The sequence below is a fragment of the Antedon mediterranea genome, chromosome 8, assembly GCF_964355755.1.
Source record: "Antedon mediterranea chromosome 8, ecAntMedi1.1, whole genome shotgun sequence".
Classification (NCBI taxonomy): Eukaryota; Metazoa; Echinodermata; class Crinoidea; order Comatulida; family Antedonidae; genus Antedon; species Antedon mediterranea.
This window is the reverse complement of record NC_092677.1, coordinates 7596604-7617324: the sequence shown is the minus strand read 5'-3', so window position 1 is coordinate 7617324 and position 20721 is coordinate 7596604. Positions and strand designations below refer to the sequence as shown.

General features: G+C 32.3%; 4 protein-coding genes across 5 annotated transcripts in view; 1 reads left to right on the top strand and 3 right to left on the bottom strand.

The window, feature by feature from the left end:
* The window catches only part of LOC140057413 (multidrug and toxin extrusion protein 1-like), a 50281-nt gene that overhangs the window by 7631 nt on the left and 21929 nt on the right, over positions 1 to 20721 (bottom strand). The window contains exon 17 of the mRNA XM_072103060.1: positions 9518 to 9694. The gene's annotated coding sequence lies outside the window, so the exon portion shown is untranslated. The remainder of the gene's footprint in view (positions 1 to 9517; positions 9695 to 20721) is intronic.
* Positions 100 to 4143, bottom strand: LOC140056296 (glucose-fructose oxidoreductase domain-containing protein 1-like). The gene is made up of 2 exons (XM_072101620.1): positions 4066 to 4143; positions 100 to 3456 (listed from the first exon to the last, which is right to left on the bottom strand). Exon 2 carries the CDS (start codon positions 3418 to 3420, stop codon positions 2275 to 2277), a length of 1146 nt encoding a protein of 381 aa, XP_071957721.1. The 5' UTR covers positions 3421 to 3456; positions 4066 to 4143; the 3' UTR covers positions 100 to 2274.
* Positions 5291 to 9403, top strand: LOC140057415 (peptide methionine sulfoxide reductase-like). Of its 2 annotated transcripts, none has more exons than XM_072103063.1 (4): positions 5291 to 5397; positions 6939 to 7111; positions 7464 to 7715; positions 8143 to 9403. In XM_072103063.1, exons 3-4 carry the CDS (start codon positions 7582 to 7584, stop codon positions 8363 to 8365), a joined length of 357 nt encoding a protein of 118 aa, XP_071959164.1. In that variant the 5' UTR covers positions 5291 to 5397; positions 6939 to 7111; positions 7464 to 7581; the 3' UTR covers positions 8366 to 9403. The 2 variants fall into 2 exon arrangements, with proteins under 2 accessions (XP_071959164.1, XP_071959163.1); XM_072103062.1 differs by having other exon boundaries at positions 5297 to 5453.
* LOC140056249 (glycine cleavage system H protein-like) lies at positions 13716 to 17277 on the bottom strand. Its single transcript, XM_072101553.1, has 5 exons — positions 17090 to 17277; positions 16341 to 16420; positions 16133 to 16196; positions 15017 to 15148; positions 13716 to 14129 (listed from the first exon to the last, which is right to left on the bottom strand). The coding sequence occupies exons 1-5, from the start codon at positions 17244 to 17246 to the stop codon at positions 14035 to 14037; spliced, it is 528 nt and encodes a 175-aa protein (XP_071957654.1). The 5' UTR covers positions 17247 to 17277; the 3' UTR covers positions 13716 to 14034.

Here is a 20721-nt window from a genome sequence, read left to right as displayed (position 1 = left end):
TGAGCTTGATACTGTATTTCATTTCGGAGTCAGAAAAACATTAATTGGTAACAATCGCATTCTCCACAAAAATGTATAGCTTGTCATACACTATCATCATTTAATCAGAAATTCAACAAATATATTATTGTATTAAAGTTATCACACGTAATATTGGGCTAACTAATTCTATTCTAAACAACAATATAAATGTATGATCCATTATACATTTGGCAATAACAACAAAAAAATGAATTCACAAATGTATAAATTAATTTTCGTTTAACCTGGTTCTGTTATCTTGTTGTTTTGAGTGACAATTCCATATTAAAAATCTCGCACAATTGCACTGAACACATAAAATAGAACAGTATTTTATCTATTAATATATTTTGTTTTATACGACATATAATCACATTTCTGTTGTCTGAAAAGTTTACAGAAGATTTATCAATTTGGCTAAAACAAGCTGGCGAAAAAACCATGTTCAAATGTAGGCCTAACCATCAAAATCACAATATCAACATGGGTGTGTGAACAAAAATAGTACTATATTTCAAATTTTTTTTAAATAATCTAAAATATAAAATTTGTGTTTGTAAAAATTATATACTAAAAACCTAATTTGTATTTTGATTCAAAAGTATATAAATTACTGTAGTATGTTTTTCATATTGTATATAACACCCTGGTTACTATTGTATAAAAAATGTGATTAAGATAAATAACTTCTAGAAGCTTTCTCACTGCAAATAAACCTTGTTCATCAAAGTGTGGCATGAGTGCCAGTACCCATTAGCCCATGTGGCTAGAAAGTTAAAAATGTAACATTTAGCTCTGCATTTAGTATAAAAAGGCAGAGGAAATGTCTGGTCAACTTATTACTTAATACATTTTCATTTTATTGGAAATAGAGAAACTCTATCTGTTTAGAAATAATACCTAAATAGGAATTAGGGGCCGGCTGTTACATGCTTTCATGCTATGTTGAAGCCAAGGGTGTATTCTTTTATGTTGCTCATGTGTAAAAGAGTTGGTATCCAATTTGATTTGGATATTCCGTGAAAATGACCTACTAATTGTTTTCTTTATTGTACTACGTAGAGTATTTCATAACAATTTAAATAAAATCAAGTAAATGGTTTGTATGTTTTCTTCCAATATTGAAAATGAGTTTATAGAAAAAAAAATTATAAAACATTAAATAATAACATCAATAGAATCGGATACAAATTTGTAAAATATAAACCTTTGGATGGCAGGTGATACATGCAAGGTGGGATGAAAATAATTTACAGTACTATATAATTTAATAGGATGAAACGAAGAATTATTAATAAAAAAATAAAATAAATTATGCAAATCTCTCACAAATTGTATCAATCAATATCATTATTCATTCAATATGTTATTCATATTTAGACAGCAAAATGCTAACAAAGGGTATTGCTAAAACACCTGCTCAGGATAATATTACCAAAAATATGCTTACAGTAAATTTAAATAACAATAAAATAATTTTTGCATTTTTGCTATCGAGTTACTGAGTACTACATGTAGGTGAGGTAATACAGTAGGCCTATATGTTCAGAGGATTTTAAAATACAACAACTTTTATCACTGTCTTCAATGTAAATATTTAAGCAAGTTTGAATTGCATAATTATAACTCCCTGGTATAACAGTAAACACTACCATTATATTTCTGATTTTAACATAAATCTGTAATTAATGGGAAGGAACAACAGGTATGGTAATATTTTCAGAAAAGCACCATTTTTTTTTAATTTACAGTAAAAAATGTTTCTATTCTACTGCAGTATACTAAAATATGGGGTTTTATGTAACATTTCTAAACTGTAGAGGGCGCTATAACATTTTGAAAATACATCTACAGTATAAATAATAGTAAACATGGGTATGTCAAAGGAGGAAAATGTGATGCCAACTCATTATTTCACTTGAATTGTCTGATTTTGGGATATTTTTTTTTTTGTAATTTATTTAGAGCGGGAGATGACACAAAATCCAGCGATTATAAGGAGAGTTGGGATGTTGAACCAGGTAGTAAAATAAGTAGTTATTATTTACAACTACCGGTTGGACTCTGTAACCTGTTTATGCAATTAAATAGTTAGCAATTTTAGAGTAATCATACACAGTACACACTATCTATTGCAAACTGCCTCATAAACTTTTACATTGAAACAAACTAAAACATTTGCAAGTTTAAAAATCTACTGCAGTAACTGCAGTAGAATAATGATCTGTCTCTAAAAGTATCCAGTGATTTACATCATAAACCACCTGGTTGGAGGAACGGATTTTCACTGGCTTCTTTGTTTTTAATGATGATTCTTTCCCAATTCCCTGAGCGACTAGACTGACGAACCGCATCAATTACATACTGAACGTAGAGGGCATCCTCAAAGTTAGCTGCCATTGCAACTGGTTCTGTGTTCCAATCCCTTCGTTCCTGACTTCTTTCAAATGATTCCTTTACTGAATCAATAAGTTTAAATAAACCCTTTAAATACGGCAACGGCAAGTCTGCGCTACCTGCCATGCCATCCGACTGGTGATTTATACGCTGTGTATCACTAATCATCAACGTTTCTGTTTTGTTTCCACATAATTGGCCATAAAGATCAGCACCTTCCACTCTAAGACGACCCTTTGACCCAACTATAAGCACCTCTTGCGAAAAATGGCCCGGAACATGAGTATTAAGCGTAACCGTTGCACAAGCACCATCACTTAACTCCATTTGAAAGCAACAGAAATCATCACTAGTTATATGCCGTATTCCGTTAATCCGTTCAGTTTGTGTCACAAAAGTTTTCATCATACCTCGTACTTTAACAGCTTTTTGACTTGTTAAAAATGTAATTATATCAATAATGTGGGATCCAATTGTGTTCAGTACACCACCTCCCATATTTTCATCACACATCCAATTAAATTTTTCTTTAACTAATGACCCGCAAGCTACCCGCACATCACACAGATTGACCTCTCCAACCTCACCCTTTTGGATTGCTTTCTTCATTTGCATAAATGCAGGAACGAATCGCAGTCCATGACTCATTAAAGATAACAGAGGATAGTAACGTGCGGCTTCCACCATTTTTAAAGCATCATGCTCATTCAACCCGGCAGGATTGCCGCACAAAACATGTTTACCGATACTCAACGCTTTCGAGGCCACCTGTGCATGTAAATGAGGTGGGTTAGTAATACAAACTAAATCCACTTCTTTATGAAGTAAAACTTCATCGATTTTATCTGTGTAAAATGGTATGTCAAACATAGACGCTATTTCCTTGGCTTTCAACTGCGTTGGTCCCCATAATGCAACCACCTTTAAGCCGACGGATTTAAGAGCTGCAATACTGATGCGAGCTAAGGAACCTGTACCAAACACCCCTATACCTTCCAGCATGTTGATCTAGTTTAATTGACAATAGTTTACACATTGCTATAGAACAATAAGAGAAAAAAAACAATCATTTTAAATATTTGCTGTTGATTTCAAGCAAACACCACGTAGTGACGTACCATATTTAATACTTTTGCAATGGACAAAGTTTGAAAACAATGTATTTGCCAATTTGGCTGACTCGGTCAGGGCGGTAGCATCATCATCAATCAGAATACTTACTTACTAACTTTTGAAGTGTGCCTCCTGGACGGCCGCCTGCTTTTTTAGATTGCTCTCTACCTGTTTTACGGTTATGGCATATATAGGTAATAGGCCTAGTTTGCGGAATACAGTAGTCTACTTTTGGCCTGATCTGCCTACACTGCTAGCTAGGCCTATCTATACTGCTATCACCTCAGTCTTTCTAGCAGTCAAGCATGCAGTACGCGAGGGTGGTGCTAGGCTACTCTACTAGGCCTAACTACTACTAGGGCCTACGGGAATCCGGGCCTACTACTACTACTAGAGGCCCAGCTAGGCCAACTAGCAAACCTAGCTAGTAGGTGGAGGATTCTCAGGCTAGATCATCCCCTAAAAATAACCCTATTTGTACAACAGTGTATTCAGCTTAAACACAATATTATATAAACATAAAATAATATTTACCAATACAATAATATACTCAGTGTTTATCCATATTTATTTACAATGAAATAAAAATGCCAATCCCTTTTCTTTTCATTCATAAGGTGTATTCGATTGATGAAACTAAGCGATATCTACCAGCACTGCTCGGAATAGAAAACAACAAAAAAGAAATCAAACCAATCGAATACGTCTTGTGTATAAACTACGGAGATCCAGAAGTTATTCTGGCCATAGGTATGGAAATGGAAACGCACATGCTAGATTTGTTGGTGACGATAGTTAATAATACTGTAGGCCTAATCATTTTAGTATTGGTAGTACGCTGCACTTTTATGCGCCGAAAATTACATACAGTGGGGATTTTAAGAAAGAAAAATGCATTTTATCGACAGTCATGATATTTGTTAAACCTTCATTTAGTTCCAATTTGTATATTTAAATATTTCAACTGCAAATTTAATGTTCCTTCTCGTGATTCTGTGTTTACGCACTTTTGTATACAGTATATTGGTCTTTCGTAACGTTTGTAAGCTGCATGGTATCCCTTGTACAATTTTTCTTAAGTTTCTAAAATGACAAATGTGTACTTTTCCGTTTTAGACATTTTTAACTATTAATTTTTCCACTTTTAAGCGATTATTAAACGTCAAATACAAAAATGTATTTGTCAAGCCTTGTATGTTTCAATTTTATATTATCCTATCATTGGTATTTACATGGAAAAATAAAATTATAAAACAACCGAAACGAGACACTCCAATCAGGGAGTTCTAATAACAACTCCCTGCTCCAATCATATTTTCCATTTTGGAAAACACATTTTCGCAAACCTTCTCAACTAGATTGATTCGCCATGAAAATAATAATGACATGATGCGAAGATTCTGTATAAATTAATTTGGTGGCAGGATGAGTCATGTAATAATCGATCCGATGTCTTCGGGTTAAAAAATATACCTACTTCATAAATAAATAACATTTAGAGTAGTTCTTTCAAATAAATATTATAATTCAATATCTTATTTTTTAACTCAATATTGCGTTTTAGATAATTTATTTCTAGAGCCCCAATAATTACCTTCTATATTAGATTATCATGAACACTCCTGTCTTCTTTTTTTAAACGTCAGTATCTAGTAGAATAAATTAGGAATATGACAGTTACGTAATATTACTATATTTGATGTGTTACCTGTGTGTCTTCGTAGCCAACGGGCCAATCACGGGTTGTGATTGCTTTATAATGATTACGTCACTTAATTTTTCATGGCGTTGTTGTTAATCCGATTTCGCTCCACCACTACGACTACTAAATTTGCATTTAGTTCTTGGTTTCAAGCACAGAAGAAGGTACGGTGAGAAGGAAAATTTGTGTTTTTTGATAAATGGGAGATTCATCTTCTAAAGTGAGACAAACACTTTTTATTCTCTTCTGTTGTGTAAACTTCCATTAGGTAGAAGCTAGGCTAGGCTAGGCCTACGAATCAGTGTCATGATAGGCTAGCTAGGAAAATCGGGAACGGGAAATCAGTCCCGTTGATAACGTGAATATCGGTTTATGAACAATCTGACCCATTATTATTATTAGAAAATCATTTTTTTATTATGATATAGGTTAGTTATAATATGATCATTTTAGTTAGCCGTAGTCTAGCCTCTAGGCCCTACTAGTAGTAGTAGACTGTATAATATAAACTAAATAAAAGCCTAATACAGTGACAGTGTAATAAGTATTAATACAGGTATTAATTATAATAATAATAAATTAGAGCAATTAAGTTTCATATTTATTTATTATGGATGGTGATAATAGAAAGTTTAAATTCCTTTCACTTTGTGCCACCGAGCCTCAAGTACCTAAACTTATACTTATACTAGGCCTAGGTAGGCCTATTTTCGAGATCATTTTCAGTACTTTCTTATTAATTAAGGCAAATATACATAAATTGTGACAAGTTTTCAAATAATAAATTCAGAGGAGCACTACACAAACAACAAGACCACATAAAAGAAATAAAACATTTTGCTATGCTGTGAATACCAAAAAAGACCAATTCTTAATTCAGATTCTCATTAACATACCTAAGTACAGTATTGCCACTTTCTAAACAATAAAATGATACAATGTCCATTGTCAAATATAATTAACATGTCTTTATTATTAGAGGAATACAGGCAATCTAATTGTTCTTTATACAGAGCAAGAGTCACCCATAAAAAACTGCATGAACAAAGGCCAACTGTACTACAGTATTCATTGTTACAAACGATTTTAATTATTACTTCATTTGAATAAGTTATAACCTTGTATACCGGACCTTTTATTTGTTAAACCATTGTTCAGCAAATCTTGTAATTGTAATGACATCATCAATTGTTGGAAATTACAACATGAAAAGAAGTGTCAATTCACAATTCATTTCCTTATTACCCTGTCTGAAATTGCAAGTCATACTATTTATACTGTAATCTCAAAAGGGGTTATTAGGTAATCTCACCTTTTCAGAACAGTTCAAATTTGGAGTCAAGTAATCCAAACCTATTTATTTATAAAGGTATTCCCTTCGAGTTTTGTTAGGCAAATTTTACAATTACAAGCACAAGAACCTCTCTTTTGGGACACCCTACACAGTGGACAGTCACCCTTCTATTGAGTGTTATACTTTTTTGTGAAACAGGGGAAAATCAACAATACAATGGCCAAACCGTTTGTTTGGTCCTGGAAGTGTTTAATAATAGAATTTTCTACTTACTTTAACACACAGTGTATTTCAAAAAGTGTGGTATCTTACAATATACTATAGTGCTAGGGAAAAAAATGTGGTGTTGATCAAAGAATTAATGTGTTTAATAGAGTAACTGAATGATTGAAAGTTCTTTTTTATTTTTAGGTAAAAGGATCAAGAATGCCATTTAAGGATCCGGAGGTTGAGGTAGAACATGCAACTTTTGCACTTAGCTGATTTTGGTTCCCTGAGGCGCAGTTTGGTTGCGCCCCAGGGGTTATCCGCACCAGGGTTGGATACACTGGTGGGAAGAAGAAATTCCCCACGTATCATTCTCTGTAAGTAACACGCTGGTCATCAATTACAATTGATTTTACAGATTATCCCGAAAAAAAGACCTCATAAGGGATCATAAATAAATACACACATAATGCATTTTTTGAAAACTGACAATTGTAAGCTGCGTCAATTTGAACATTTAGTTTGCAGCTTTCGTAGCTTTCTTTCTTTGAAGAAACATACACATCTTCTGGGATTTCAAATAATTTTTTTTTTAATTATCTTTAAGATATTCATAAAAATAAAGGACACCATTGGTTACAAACATGCTTGCACTGTTTTTCCAAGGCAATTCAATTTTTATTCACAAATAATAACTATGTTTTGTGGGATTTTATTTTTTTATTATAGTGGTGATCACACAGAAACAGTGGATTTAGATTTTGACCCTAAAACTACTGATTATGAGACACTTTTAGGATTATTCTGGAATAACCATGACAGCACAGCTTGTTTGAATCGCCAGTACATGTCGGCCATTTTCTACCATTCAGAGAAGCAGAAAGAATTGGCTGAGAAAACTAGAGATGAACATCAGAAGACACTGAAGAGGAAAATTCAAACTAAAATCACTCCAGCACTGACATTCTATGATGCAGAAGAGTAAGTACTTGCCCCATCTACAGTATATACAGAATATAATAATTGTGTTTTATAGCGCCTTTTTGTTTATAAGCGATTTACAGTACACACAAAAAAACATCCATAAACATATCCCAAGATAACCAAAAAAGATGATGCAGAGGATCAATTTATCCATATGAGAGCTCCTTGAACAGAATTCACAAGAGATTGAGTGAAAAATGCATATTATAATAATAGCACTAACTCAAAATGGAAATTAGGTCACAAAGAGGTCATTATGAATTCAATTTAGTACATTATTTGTGAAACAATTTTGTTTATGTTCTCATGGTGAAGAATTAGGGGTCTCCAGAGCACAAATGACCAAGAGATCAAAGCATTTTAATTTTGCATATTTTTTTTCTATATATAACTATAAAAAGTAAAATCATTTTATTTTCTACAGTTACCATCAGAAATATCTTCTCCGTCAGAAGCGCGATCTGCTTAGCAGTCTTAATCTGACACCAAAAGAGGTCATCACAACACATGTTGCTGCACGCCTGAATGGATACGCTGGAGGTCATGGTTCAAAGGCCACATTTGAGGCAGAACGCGAGGCACTAGGTCTCAGTGAAGATCAAGTTGCCTATGTTCGCAAGCTCCTTGGCTATGGCTCAATGAACTAAATTATGCACTAATAATCGTGTTCTTAAGGGAACTTAAAATTAATATCATATTGAAATAATTACCAATAATGTTTTAGTTCATATCTATTTTTACTATAAGGAAAATAAAACGCACATTCCATATCAATGGTAGAAAACATGCTATGATTCTATTTTAATGTTGGGGAGCTTTTGATTTCCAATTTCATTGGTCGTTGTAAAACCATAAAATCTGTGTTAAGAAATAGAACAAGGAAGCACTTCCCTGTATTAACACAACCTAACCTGTTGCTAGCTTGCCTCAAATATTGGTACATGCTGTGATTGAATAGTCAGTCCACAAAATATGTTTGCTGTGTCTATAATTATTGCCCAATTCATTTTACTTTTTAATCTAAAATAATTAAATTTCAACTGAGCTTCTTGGAAAATTCATCAAGTAAATGATATAATAACAATCATACAAAATTTATTTGATGAATTTTCCGAGCTCAGTTGAAATTTAATTATTGTAGATAGATTGAATTTGGCAATAATTATGAAGCACCATGATTATATTTTGATTATTTGTACTAAAAGATTTTACACGAAGCTCAAAACCACATACGGGTTATTATTTATAGTAACAACAAAAAATTATATTTTGTGCTTATATTATGCATTTGGCTTGAAAGGTGTTTTTCCTCTTATTTATCTTGCATAGAAAAAAAATAATCATGAATTGAATCACTTCTTTATCAACAGAAATAACTGGTGAATCTATGCAGCACGATAATAAATACTTTACGTTCCTTGATTTCAATACTGTAATACGGTATAAAGGGTTATGTGCAGTGATCTATAATTTAATATATTTTAATATAAAAATTGAATTATGTTGAATTTTCTATGTTAAATTACTGGTTGTTTTTCTTTGTATATCCTTTGCAAATGACGTTTTCTAGTTAACTCAATACCAATTGATGCTGTTAGACCGATGTACAGTCTTGGGGTATTCAAAGACACAACTTGTAATTTAATTAAGGAATTCTGATGTTAATAAAAAAAAAAGAAATGTTGTGCTTTTGTTTTTTTCTATAACTTGCATTACAAATGTTCCCATTGAAGAATAGTGCCATAAAGCATGCCAAATACTTTTGCTGTTTGTATGAAAAGGAGTAAGCCTGTACTTACGGAATGGAGAATAGTGACTAGTATTCTACCCATGTACAGTTGTGCAACCAACTTGTTTTGCTTCTTTTCTCTTTTCCACAGTTCTTCCGACTCTTCACTTCCCATCATGCGACACATTTATTTGCTGAAGTAAACATTTGCCATGAAGCCTGTGGCCCATCACAGAAGTGGGAACGCCTTGAATACAATATAAATACAGTTAAAAAGTATAGATAAAAAAACAATATACTGGACATCATAAAGAATAAAATAGTAAATGGGGGAATATATCAAATATGTTTTATTGTAATGTAATTTCAATTGTTGTTCTGTAATTTTTAATGCAAGCAATGGAATTTCCAGAAATGGATGAGAATAAAGTTTGAATCTTTGAATACCTGCAACTTGCAGCACAGGTGTGGACGACAGTCACTTACAGTACCACAACAGTCGAGCAGCAAAGTGCTCATTTAACCGTTAAAACGCTGTTTTTTAACTGCGCAGGTCACTGAGCATCGCCAAGTTATAGTGACTTCCGGTTCGCTTTTCACTTCGCGGCAAGCATTTTGCATGGGAATACCCTTACAAATCTGCTGCAATTTCCACCATCCAGGTTAAATTATATCTTTCTATATTTGGAAATTGTTACTCCTAATATGGAAGATTATTCCCGCCACAAAATTTTGGTATAAATAGCCCAGGAAATGACGACAGAGCTTATTGAAGAAAAAAGTGCAGATGGAGGTGTTCGTTGAGGTAGGCTACATGATTTATTTGTTTGGTTTCGTAGGGAATCCGGCACTTTTCTCATCAGCACGGAACCTTTATAAAAACTTAGTGGTTGGTTATTAGGTTATTAATCTATCTTTTCTGAAAGTTTAAGCTTGGTTCAGCTTGTGGGACGGATTCAATATCCGTTCAAAGCTGGGGATATATTCTAAGCAGACTCCATCTTGGATTCGTATGTTTAGTACAGGCCGTGTGGTTGAGTAATTTCAATCCTTCAAAATCACTATGTGCAATCCGTTTTTAAACCAATTAATATACCAAAATATGTTATTAGTAGCTTTATTATTTTGGATTTGGTGCTAGTTTGGTAAATATTGCAATATAATTGTAGATTATTTGGTTGTAAAAAAATGTACCCAACTTGTAGTATTATCTAGGCCTAGGCTAGGCCTAGCCCATTTGACGGAAACCCAGTGCTATTTGTAGGCGGATAGAGAGGGCCGCAGGCTAGTTTTTAGTGGCATATCGCCGACTTATTATAATCAATGTGAAGCCATATTATTATTATGTTTAAAATGTTGAATCTATATCCACTGGATTATGGATATATATCGTCGGATATTTAAAGAAAGGCCTAGTTTAATTTAGGACTATATTACGGGAAATTCTTTGCCAAAGAAAAGAAAATACGTTGTGGCTGTTGGAGGTTTGTAAATATATGACAATAATGTAGCCTAGGCTAGGAAGGACTGTATGTAGGTAGGAATGAGGTAATTTGGATGGTCGTACATATGATATTTATATATACAGTATTGTGTATAGTAGTGATCATGGCGACAAAATTTAGGATGACTAAAGTCGACATTAAAATTATTTAACTATGAATAGCTCATTATTGGTGTTTTTTTTTTCTTTCAGGTTTCTAAGAATAAACTATCCGACTTGTGATTCATCTTGTGCTGCAAAAACAATCCTATTTTGATATTTGTAAATTGATGTACGTAACAGATGTCTTTAAAAATAAAAAAAAAATAAAAATTTTTATTATCGCGATGATTAAACTCAAATATTGACATATAACTTGATATTTTAGCCTGAGCAAGATAGTTTGATAGGCATATTTTACTTCGATGTAAATAAGATATTACATGTTATACTGTATGTAAAATACTTTTTTGTAAATAAAATTATTTAATGGTGGTTAATTTATTAACTTGTTAATTTGTTTGTTTGTTAGTTATGATGTTATACTATTAATTATTTAGTTATTTAGTAACCAAATAATAATAATATTTACTTCTTCTTGGATAAAGTTAAAGCAAAATAAGCAATAATAAAAATTAAATATTTATTTTGCCATAAAGAAAGCAAAAACTAAACATACAGTACTATATGTACAGTAATACCATGGACCTATAGGTCCATGGTAATACATACTGTAGTATTGAGCACCAGTAGCAGAGACGTCTGGACAATCGAATATAATCGTTATCAGCTGTCTGGGTACCCAAGGCTAGTGCTAGAAAATGGCGAAAATTCGTGTATTCATTCGCCGTCAGCGAAATGAATCCGGCACTTTTCTCATCAGAAGCAAATCAACAAATCCTTTTATCAGTTTGTTTTGATATATAATCTGGATAATATATATTAAAATGGCCTTGGTTCAAGCATGTTTAACAGGTAAAATCAGATTTTTTCCTACCTAGGCCCCTTAGCACTGCGGTACCCTACGCCGTGTGGGGGAACCGATCTCGGCAGTATTTCTTAAGTAGCCTATCTTTCGTAAAATCCTTAGTTGAATTTTATTAATATAAATTTAATTGTATGAATATGCTATTTAAATGTTATTGAAATTTTTTTTTGCTGCATTTTGTAATTCCGCACTACTTGCTTTATCGCGATTCCAAGATGGCGGCAATTCAAATTTTGATTTGGTAATAATTCGCGAGGTCAACCACTTTGCTGCCCGACTGACAACTTTCTACTCCTTTAAAGTGCACACGAGATGCAAGCAATGGAATTTCCAGAAATGGATGAGAATAAAGTTTGAATACCTGCAACTTGCAGCACACGTGTGGACGACAGTCACTGACAGTACCACAACTTTCTACTCCTTTAAAGTGCACACGAGCCAGATGTGTACACTGAACAATGGTCGAGGAGTGCATGCCTTGTAATAGCTATGGTTTGCAGAGCTCCTGCCTTAACCACTCAACTCGACAAAAGCATGTCAGTGCTACTTTTGATGTATCATTCCAATCCATTTCCTTTTCTTCACTATTTTATTGTTTATTCCTTGTTCTCTTCCCTGGGACAATAGGGCCTTGTCCTATACTTCTGTCTTCCATGCTTCCCTTTCTGGGCTGCCCATGTCCTGTAGCTGAACTTGTTTTCCACAGTTCTTCTCCAGGTTTCTTTTTGCTTTCCTACACTTCTCTTGCTTCTGGTGTAACCATTCTAATTCATTCTCAACATGTTTAGTATCCATTTCCCTTTTTACAATTTGATTGGATATCTGCCTACATGTTATTTCCCTATTTGACAACCTCATTTATATGTGAAATACACACAAAAAGAAAGATAAGTTATAACACAGTGACATACATTATAATATATACAATATTATTGGGATAAAAACAAAAGCTTATTCACATTTCTGAAAATGTTTGTATCATTTTCAGCGACTCATCTAATTTTCATGTTTTTTTCATCAGCAAAAAGCTGGTGGATGAGCAGCACTATAAAAACTCTTGATAATAATTTTGCTCTCTATTAAAAATGTGTAGTCATGTTTCCCCGCATGTTTCGTATTCCATTTTTTCGTAGTCTTTCTATATTGCCAATATATGTGCTCGCGAATTTTCCATTTAGTTAATTTGCAGTCACCCACTAAAACTTGCAGTCACCCACTAAACGTGTCTTTCAAACACTCAATAACATTTTGTTCATTTAGTCACATGCAACACGATTCTACAGCTCACTATATCGGTCGGTTGGTCGGTAAACACTAACTTGAGCATGCGACTGCAGCCATGTATATGGCCTTGTTTGAATCGACTTTTGTACATTGGTTTCTGAAATAGTGTCACAACACCTCTAAAAACAATCACATTTTAAATAGCTTCTCAATACATGTACGCTAAAATGTTTACAAAAACTGTATATCCGTATGCCACAAATAAAATGTACGCGTAACCGTGGTACGGTATGTCTAGTCTACGTATTAGATTCAGCTTAATATTCGCAGAACGAAACATATTTTGACACACATAGCGTATCATACCAATACTTGAACTGTGATTTAAAAAAAAGTAAAACAATCGATGGTCGTGCTACATTTAAACAAAAACAATTACCGGTACTACTAGATACTTTTGTAAGTCATGTGCTTCATTCAGCGAATCACATAAGTGTATTTTAACCCGCAAAAGAAAAAATTCATCTTGGACAACATTGGTCAAAATACTATTGTTTAATCATTGAAATTGACAGAATTGGTATTTAAAATTAGTGGATTAGCAGTCATTATACCCTTAGATTAAAACATATTTTTTTAAATAGATGAATTAAGTTTATCCACACAGCACCAACTATTATTAAATTGAAAACAAAAATCACAAAATCTTGCTACAAAAAAAAACATACCATACACACAACATCCAACAAAAAACTAGAGATATATAAAGATGTGATGTTTTTAAATTTATTTTACAGTGTTAATTTTCATTTTATTACAGCTTCCTTTTATACTATTGAAGCTTTGTTAGAAACTTAATATATTTGTTGATAAATCAGGTGCTAAGTGAGTTTTATTCTTCAGACTTTAAAAATTCATTGTACTCTGTCTCTGTCATTAGTTCCTCCACCTCATCTAAGTTGCCAAGTTTAACTTTCAATATCCAACCTGTAAATGCAATTTTTAAATTATGAATTGGAAGAGAAATAAACATTATAATAAAAAAAAAAGACTTTTTTTATTTTTTTCACAGTTTTAATAACTTAGTTAATCACTTCCGTGGAATAAAAACTTTAAAAGAAGTAATGTTTTCACTTAAAAAAGACAAAACAAAGAGTTGAATTCAACCAAGAACCCATTGAATTCCAGCCAATTTAACTTTGTTTTGCTTTATTTAAATTTTTATGAAAAACTGTGACATTAAAAATTAAAATGGCATTTTCAACAAAAACATTAAATAATAAAAATAATATATCAAACATAATTATAAAAAAAAAGGCTAGAATAACTTTTTTTTCGCTATAGATTTAATAGACCATGTGACTTTTTAACAAAAGTACATTTAAGAATACTTTTAATTTTGCCTGGTATGTGAAAAACACAGTAGTTTTTAAGGCACAATGTGGAATGAGTCGTCTAGCACTGTTCTTTACTTGAACAGCAGGCTAAGTTAAAAGCTATGTTCTGCTTCATAGAACTCTTATATGATTTTCCATTGATTGTTATTACATTCTATTACAACGCCATCTTTCTTTATATGCAACAGAACAAGTGTGAATGAAGCTTTAATAATAACACTAAATTATTATTATTATATAATACTAAACTGAGTGGCTTATTTAAAATATTATTACATTTCTTGTATACTGTAATTGCAACAGTATCTTCACAGCCATAGTTGGTCAACTGTTGGACAAAAGCATACCATGTCAACAAGAGGTCACAATCTCTAATGTGTAACTTTTATTTATTCGTTATACCGTATATTCTTTGTGTACCGTATGTGCCTTGTGTGTGTGCGAATATAATCAATTTTTATTATTATCATTTATTACCTTCGTCATATGGATGTTTGTTGATAAGTGAGGGCTCGTCTTCCAATCCAGAATTTGTTTCTGTTACTTCTCCCGATACTGGCATGTACAAATCACTGGCTGCCTTTACACTCTCAAGGGCTCCAAATTCATCTGAAAATTAAACAGTAAAATTCTTTTAGGAATAACAAATTGAAAAAAAATAACTGACATTAAAAAACAAACTTTTTATTGCAATTATCAAAAATTCATTTGGAAATCTTTCCACTTGGAATTAGACTCATCATTTTAGACTAACATTTTAGGAAGTCAGAAATATGTTAATAAAGGTTAATAAATAAATATTAATAAGTATATATTTTGTTTATTATTTAGCTGTATGCATTTAATCAGGGAAGGTTCAAGGGTTTGAACTAACTGCCTTTTTTCCTGAAGTGACCTTTCAAACAATAGAGACCAGCAGCAAAAGTCCTGGTAAGACCTAACTAGCCTTTTGACATGAAAAAAAGAACACCCTGTTACAAACTAAAGGCTAAAGGCATGTAGGCATATTACATAGAGATATTATGTATTGTTCCCATGACTAAAATATCTTTATGGTAATATACTGTAGGTACTATACAAATGTATTGAAATTACATGACCTCTGATAAAGAGTAAATTTTTTATGACCTCATAAATCGTAAACCCTACTTGAGGACACAATTCTTCACAAAAGGCTTTGAAAATAGTTACTGTATCAGTAAGTAACAACCAACGTAAAATTATTTTACTGCAGTAGTTACTGCTGCATTAGTTAGATTTTGATTAACCTTTTTAAACAATTATTTTTCAAACTTGTTTTGGGATAATCACACAAATGTTTGTTGCAGTTATTGCCTCATAAACTTTTACATTTTAACCAGGGAAGAGTTAAATTAGTTAACTCTTCCCTGATTTGAACAAAGTAAAATAATTATTGCAGTAAAATAAATGCAGTTACTATTTATGGAATGAATCCAACACACACTGACATAGCACATGAGCAAGAACCTTTCCAAGAATCCTCAACAATCCAATACCTGTAACATAATTTTTCCACCCCAACCAATTTATCACAATTTTAGAACACAGACAGCATAGCATATTTGAACATACCTCCTTTGAAAAATTTGGTCCCAACCTCTGGTAAATCCACAAAAACTAGATCACCTAATGCATCCTGAACAAAAAAAAATTGTTTTTATAATTAACATTCATGGAACAATATGGAAATTAATGGAATTAATTGGTTGAGCCGATGCGAGTGCATATTTTTTTAGTCCTGAAGGTGTCCTGGGGGATTCTATTGTATTTTGATCATCACCTGAGCATAGTCTGATATGCCAATAGTCCCTATGTTGTCTTCTAATGTGATCCATTCATGCTCTTTAGAATACTTCCTTTCTGCAAAACAATTAACGACAGTAAAACGGTATGGCATTTCATTGGCAACTTAACCAAATTTAAGCTTAGTTCCCACTACTAGGGCATAAGTTGTAATTATAAGCGAATTGCATCCTAGTGGGAACCAAGCAAAATACTGATACATGTGCAATTTGAATCAAATTGAGTTTAAAAGGAATTCCTTGCACATTTAAAATTGTGCAAATCGTTCACATTGGATTGCGCACAACAAAACATCGAAAACAAAAAATGGGGTTCAGTCACTGCATTTTCACACCTTGTTTATTGTTTGTAAGGCCTAGCCTACACTATTTCAACTGCAAAAAAAAATATTAACATTTTTTTTTTAAATAAAAGATTGTGATTGCCTAAAAGAAAATTATTAATAATTAAATGGCGGCGAAACTGCAGTAGCGCCTAATAAATCACGTAAATTCTAATCTAGCCTAAGTAAGCCTATTTATCCTAGATATTATATTCCTTAACACCTCTCTGCCTTTTGTTTAACCTACCTAGGCCGAGTTTAGTTAGGCCAGGAAGTGACAAGTTCTCTCCTCGCGGCTCAGCTTCTTAATTTCGGGCGTCACCGCCGTGCGCTCTTCAAAAACTAGCCTAGGCCTAGGCCTACCTAGCCTAGGCTAGGCCTAAAAATAAACATTAATATTTTACCTGTAAAAGCAATACAGCTCCTGTTAAAATATCTGGTTGACTGTGTTAAAATTAAAGGTTGACTTTGCTTGGCAAGAACATTAACATTCATAATCTTAGAAGCAGAAAATTGCAAAGTTCCAGCCAGCAGCCGTAATCTCGTGCTCGTCGCCGCCATGTTTTTCTCTACGCGTGACTTAATTTTAAATTTTTATACCAAAGCTATTTATACGAAAACAGTAATTTCATGCTATTTACACGTAGAACATTACAAACTCTCCTCTGAGAGTACAAACATTAAAATCATCTGAAGGACGACAAAATAAATAAGAATTTTTCTAACATTTTGATTTTTTGGTTTATTTAAAATTACACAAAAAAAATAGTTTCAAGTTTCATTAAAGACATTTTTTTGTGTTCAGTCATTAAAACATCTTTACCTTTTTTGTAAAACAATGATATATTATATGTAGATTATAATCTTATGTATACTTTATTCTGTTTAAAAAATATTAAAATGTTATTGTATTAAAATATTTGAATTTAATATAACAAACAATGTAATACCAGTATATAACATAGTTATTAACTTTCAACCAAACTTAAAAGTAAGTCCTTTGATGATTGAATTGTAAATGCAATAACAACAACAAGTTACTAAAATGAAAGATATTTGTTCTGCTGACAATTTGTTTTAAATATTTCTTTTTTAATATGCCATGATTTTAATGTCACATATAATAGTTGACCAAAAATTGGATTAAAAAAAATTATTTATCCAAAAAATCAATGGGTTTTTGGTTGAATTTAACTGTTTATTTTGTCTTTTGTGTGAAAACATGTTTTTTTCTGGTTTTTTTTTCAATGGAAGTGAATAACTTCATTAAATTGCAAAATGATCTATTAAATAGTTGATTTCATAAAATGTTTCATGATTTTGGGGAAAATACATCTTAATTATTGTTTTAGTTATTAATTTCTTCTTTTTATAAATTAAAGTTATAATGATTATGATTGACTCAAATTATCACGTAAAGGTAGCTTTACGGTTAACTTTATCCAAAATTGTTAGTACTGTTTATATCACATTTTACAAATAATCTTACATAGAAAAGGTTTGGTCAAATACAAATTGAATCAATTAAACTTCTTCTAACCTAAGTTTTAACTTTTGTAAAGATGATTATGAGCATTAAAATAATACAAAACAATTATGATTATGTAACGAAAATGATATTTGTCCAAAATAATTTGAATTTGAAAGCCCTTTTCATACAATAATCAACCTCTATATTTAGTATAAGCATGGAGAATGAATTCTCCATGGTATAAAAGCCTGAAGAAATTTTGAATTCTTTCATGCTATAACCATGTTTACTTCATACACCATTAATATTATCATATATACAACATGATTAGTTTTTGTATTTACAGTAATACTATGGTTTAATTCTGTTTACTTATCTGACAAGGTAGTTTCAGTTTCAGCATAAAACTATACATATTATCATTAAATACATATCATCAAATCAATTCCACTTCAACATTTAAAAAAAGCAATACAATTGTATCTAAATAAGGAACTAGTCCTTAAAAACTAAAGACTAATGACTTATGGTAATAAAACAAAACTGGTGTTTAAAATAAAATGTGTTTTAATTAATTATTTATTTATTTCATACGCATTTACGACCACCAACTATAGCATTACAGGATGGATAAACTATTTAATATAATTATTATCTGGCTTTTTAGTCTAAGTCAAATTTCAGGCTTAGAGAGTGGAGTTAAAAGAGTCATGAGTTACAACCCTGGCATCACTGTAGGTCAGGATTGAACCCTGGATTGAAAGGAAAGCACATTAACCACCAAGCTACAGCTCCACTACAACATTAATACAAGCTGACCAGATCAGAAAAATTGCATGGTGGGATGCCGCTTAAGTCTGAATTGGACTTCACTAAATGAACTAAGTGAACCTGAGTATATATGCTTATTTATTTGTTATTTTGTAACTTGTCCAAAGTTCATATTGACTTTGATCATGGAGGAAAATTATTTTTTCTCCATATTTGACATATTACAGTACTGACTACATATCATATACCAAGCCCACACATTTTACACGGGTGTGAAAAACGCGTGACTCGCGTGTAATTAGGTACTAACAATACTGTCCATATTCACTCATGCATTACTGCATTGAGTAATTCAACTGCAGCGAACTGTATTTATAATTTGTTGATGTTTTGTTCATATATATTATTATCATCAAACAGACAATAACTGGAATTACAGTACAGGATAACAGCATTTTATATAACAAAATATAGGCCTATTTGAAATAAAAAATCGATTTATTTATCATAGTGCATGATGCAATTATGTCTGTGATTGAAAATAGTCCTAGTTAGTAGGCCTACTACCGGGAGTACAGTACTACTATTCTAGGCCTAGTTTGCTTTCAGGGTTTGTTTATATATATTTTTAAGTCATATTTATTAAGTATTTGAGAAAACTCATTAAAAAAAACAAGGTAGAAAAGACCCAACAATATCTTTCAAAACACGATCGTTGCTGGTGGCCGAATGACGTACTTTCTGTACGCACCACGTTGTAGAGTTCATCCATTGAGTACACACAGTTGCTAGGCCAAATAATAACATAAAGGTTTTACCATTCCCCGTCGGGGAGGAAAACATTTATATAGTATTACAACGCCAGTATTGACATGCATGTATTTAGCGCGGTAACTAATGTACACCCCTGTTACGGACTGGACCATTAATCGCTCCACGAAACCACGTTGGAGCGATTCTCCTCCGCACACAGCCAGAGCGAGAGAGAAGCGAGGTCGAATAAATACAAGTTTTTACCATTTCCCGTCCAGGGGAAATCAGTTCTCTTATAATTACAGCCCCGATACCGTGCGCATATGTTTACGTTGATATTATTTAATTGCACACCTCATTTTGGACTGTACCATTTTCGGAACCTTGTTTTGTTTTCATTATAAACATGGGCTGATGTCAGACAAATATCTGCTTTAAACGTCAATTTAGCAACTTATTAAGTCGTTTCATAAGCAGAGAATGTATAAAGCAAGTATACAATGCAGACATGTTAGATAGAAATATACTAAAGACATGTAATAAACGTGTTAGAAGAACGTAATAATTTTACTTTCTACACTGAGCGGCGGAAAACCCATTCACAGTCACAGTTATTTGAGCGAATACTGTACTTGGCCTAAAACACTAGCGCTGTATTTTAATTTAAATATTTGGCTTTTGGTTACGAAAATACAAGGAAACATCATTTTATAATTTTACTATTATTAGGCTATTTATTGACCTATTAAAGATCGCTAAATATGTTTTTTTTTTGTGGGGGGCTTAGGTACAGTAGCTCTCTATTCTAGCCTCCCTGTTGTACACTTCTCACTGTACGCCTCACGTCACATTATATAAAATAATACGACGTGAACTCTAAACAAAACCCCGATGAAAAACAATTTACATGAATTCTATAAACTTTCTTATTTATTGTTTGCCTAAACAATAGAGAAAAAATAAACTTTGTTACATACAGTAACGGGCGGGTTCAGATTACATAAATATGATGGTAGGCCTAAACAATAGAAACAAAACAAA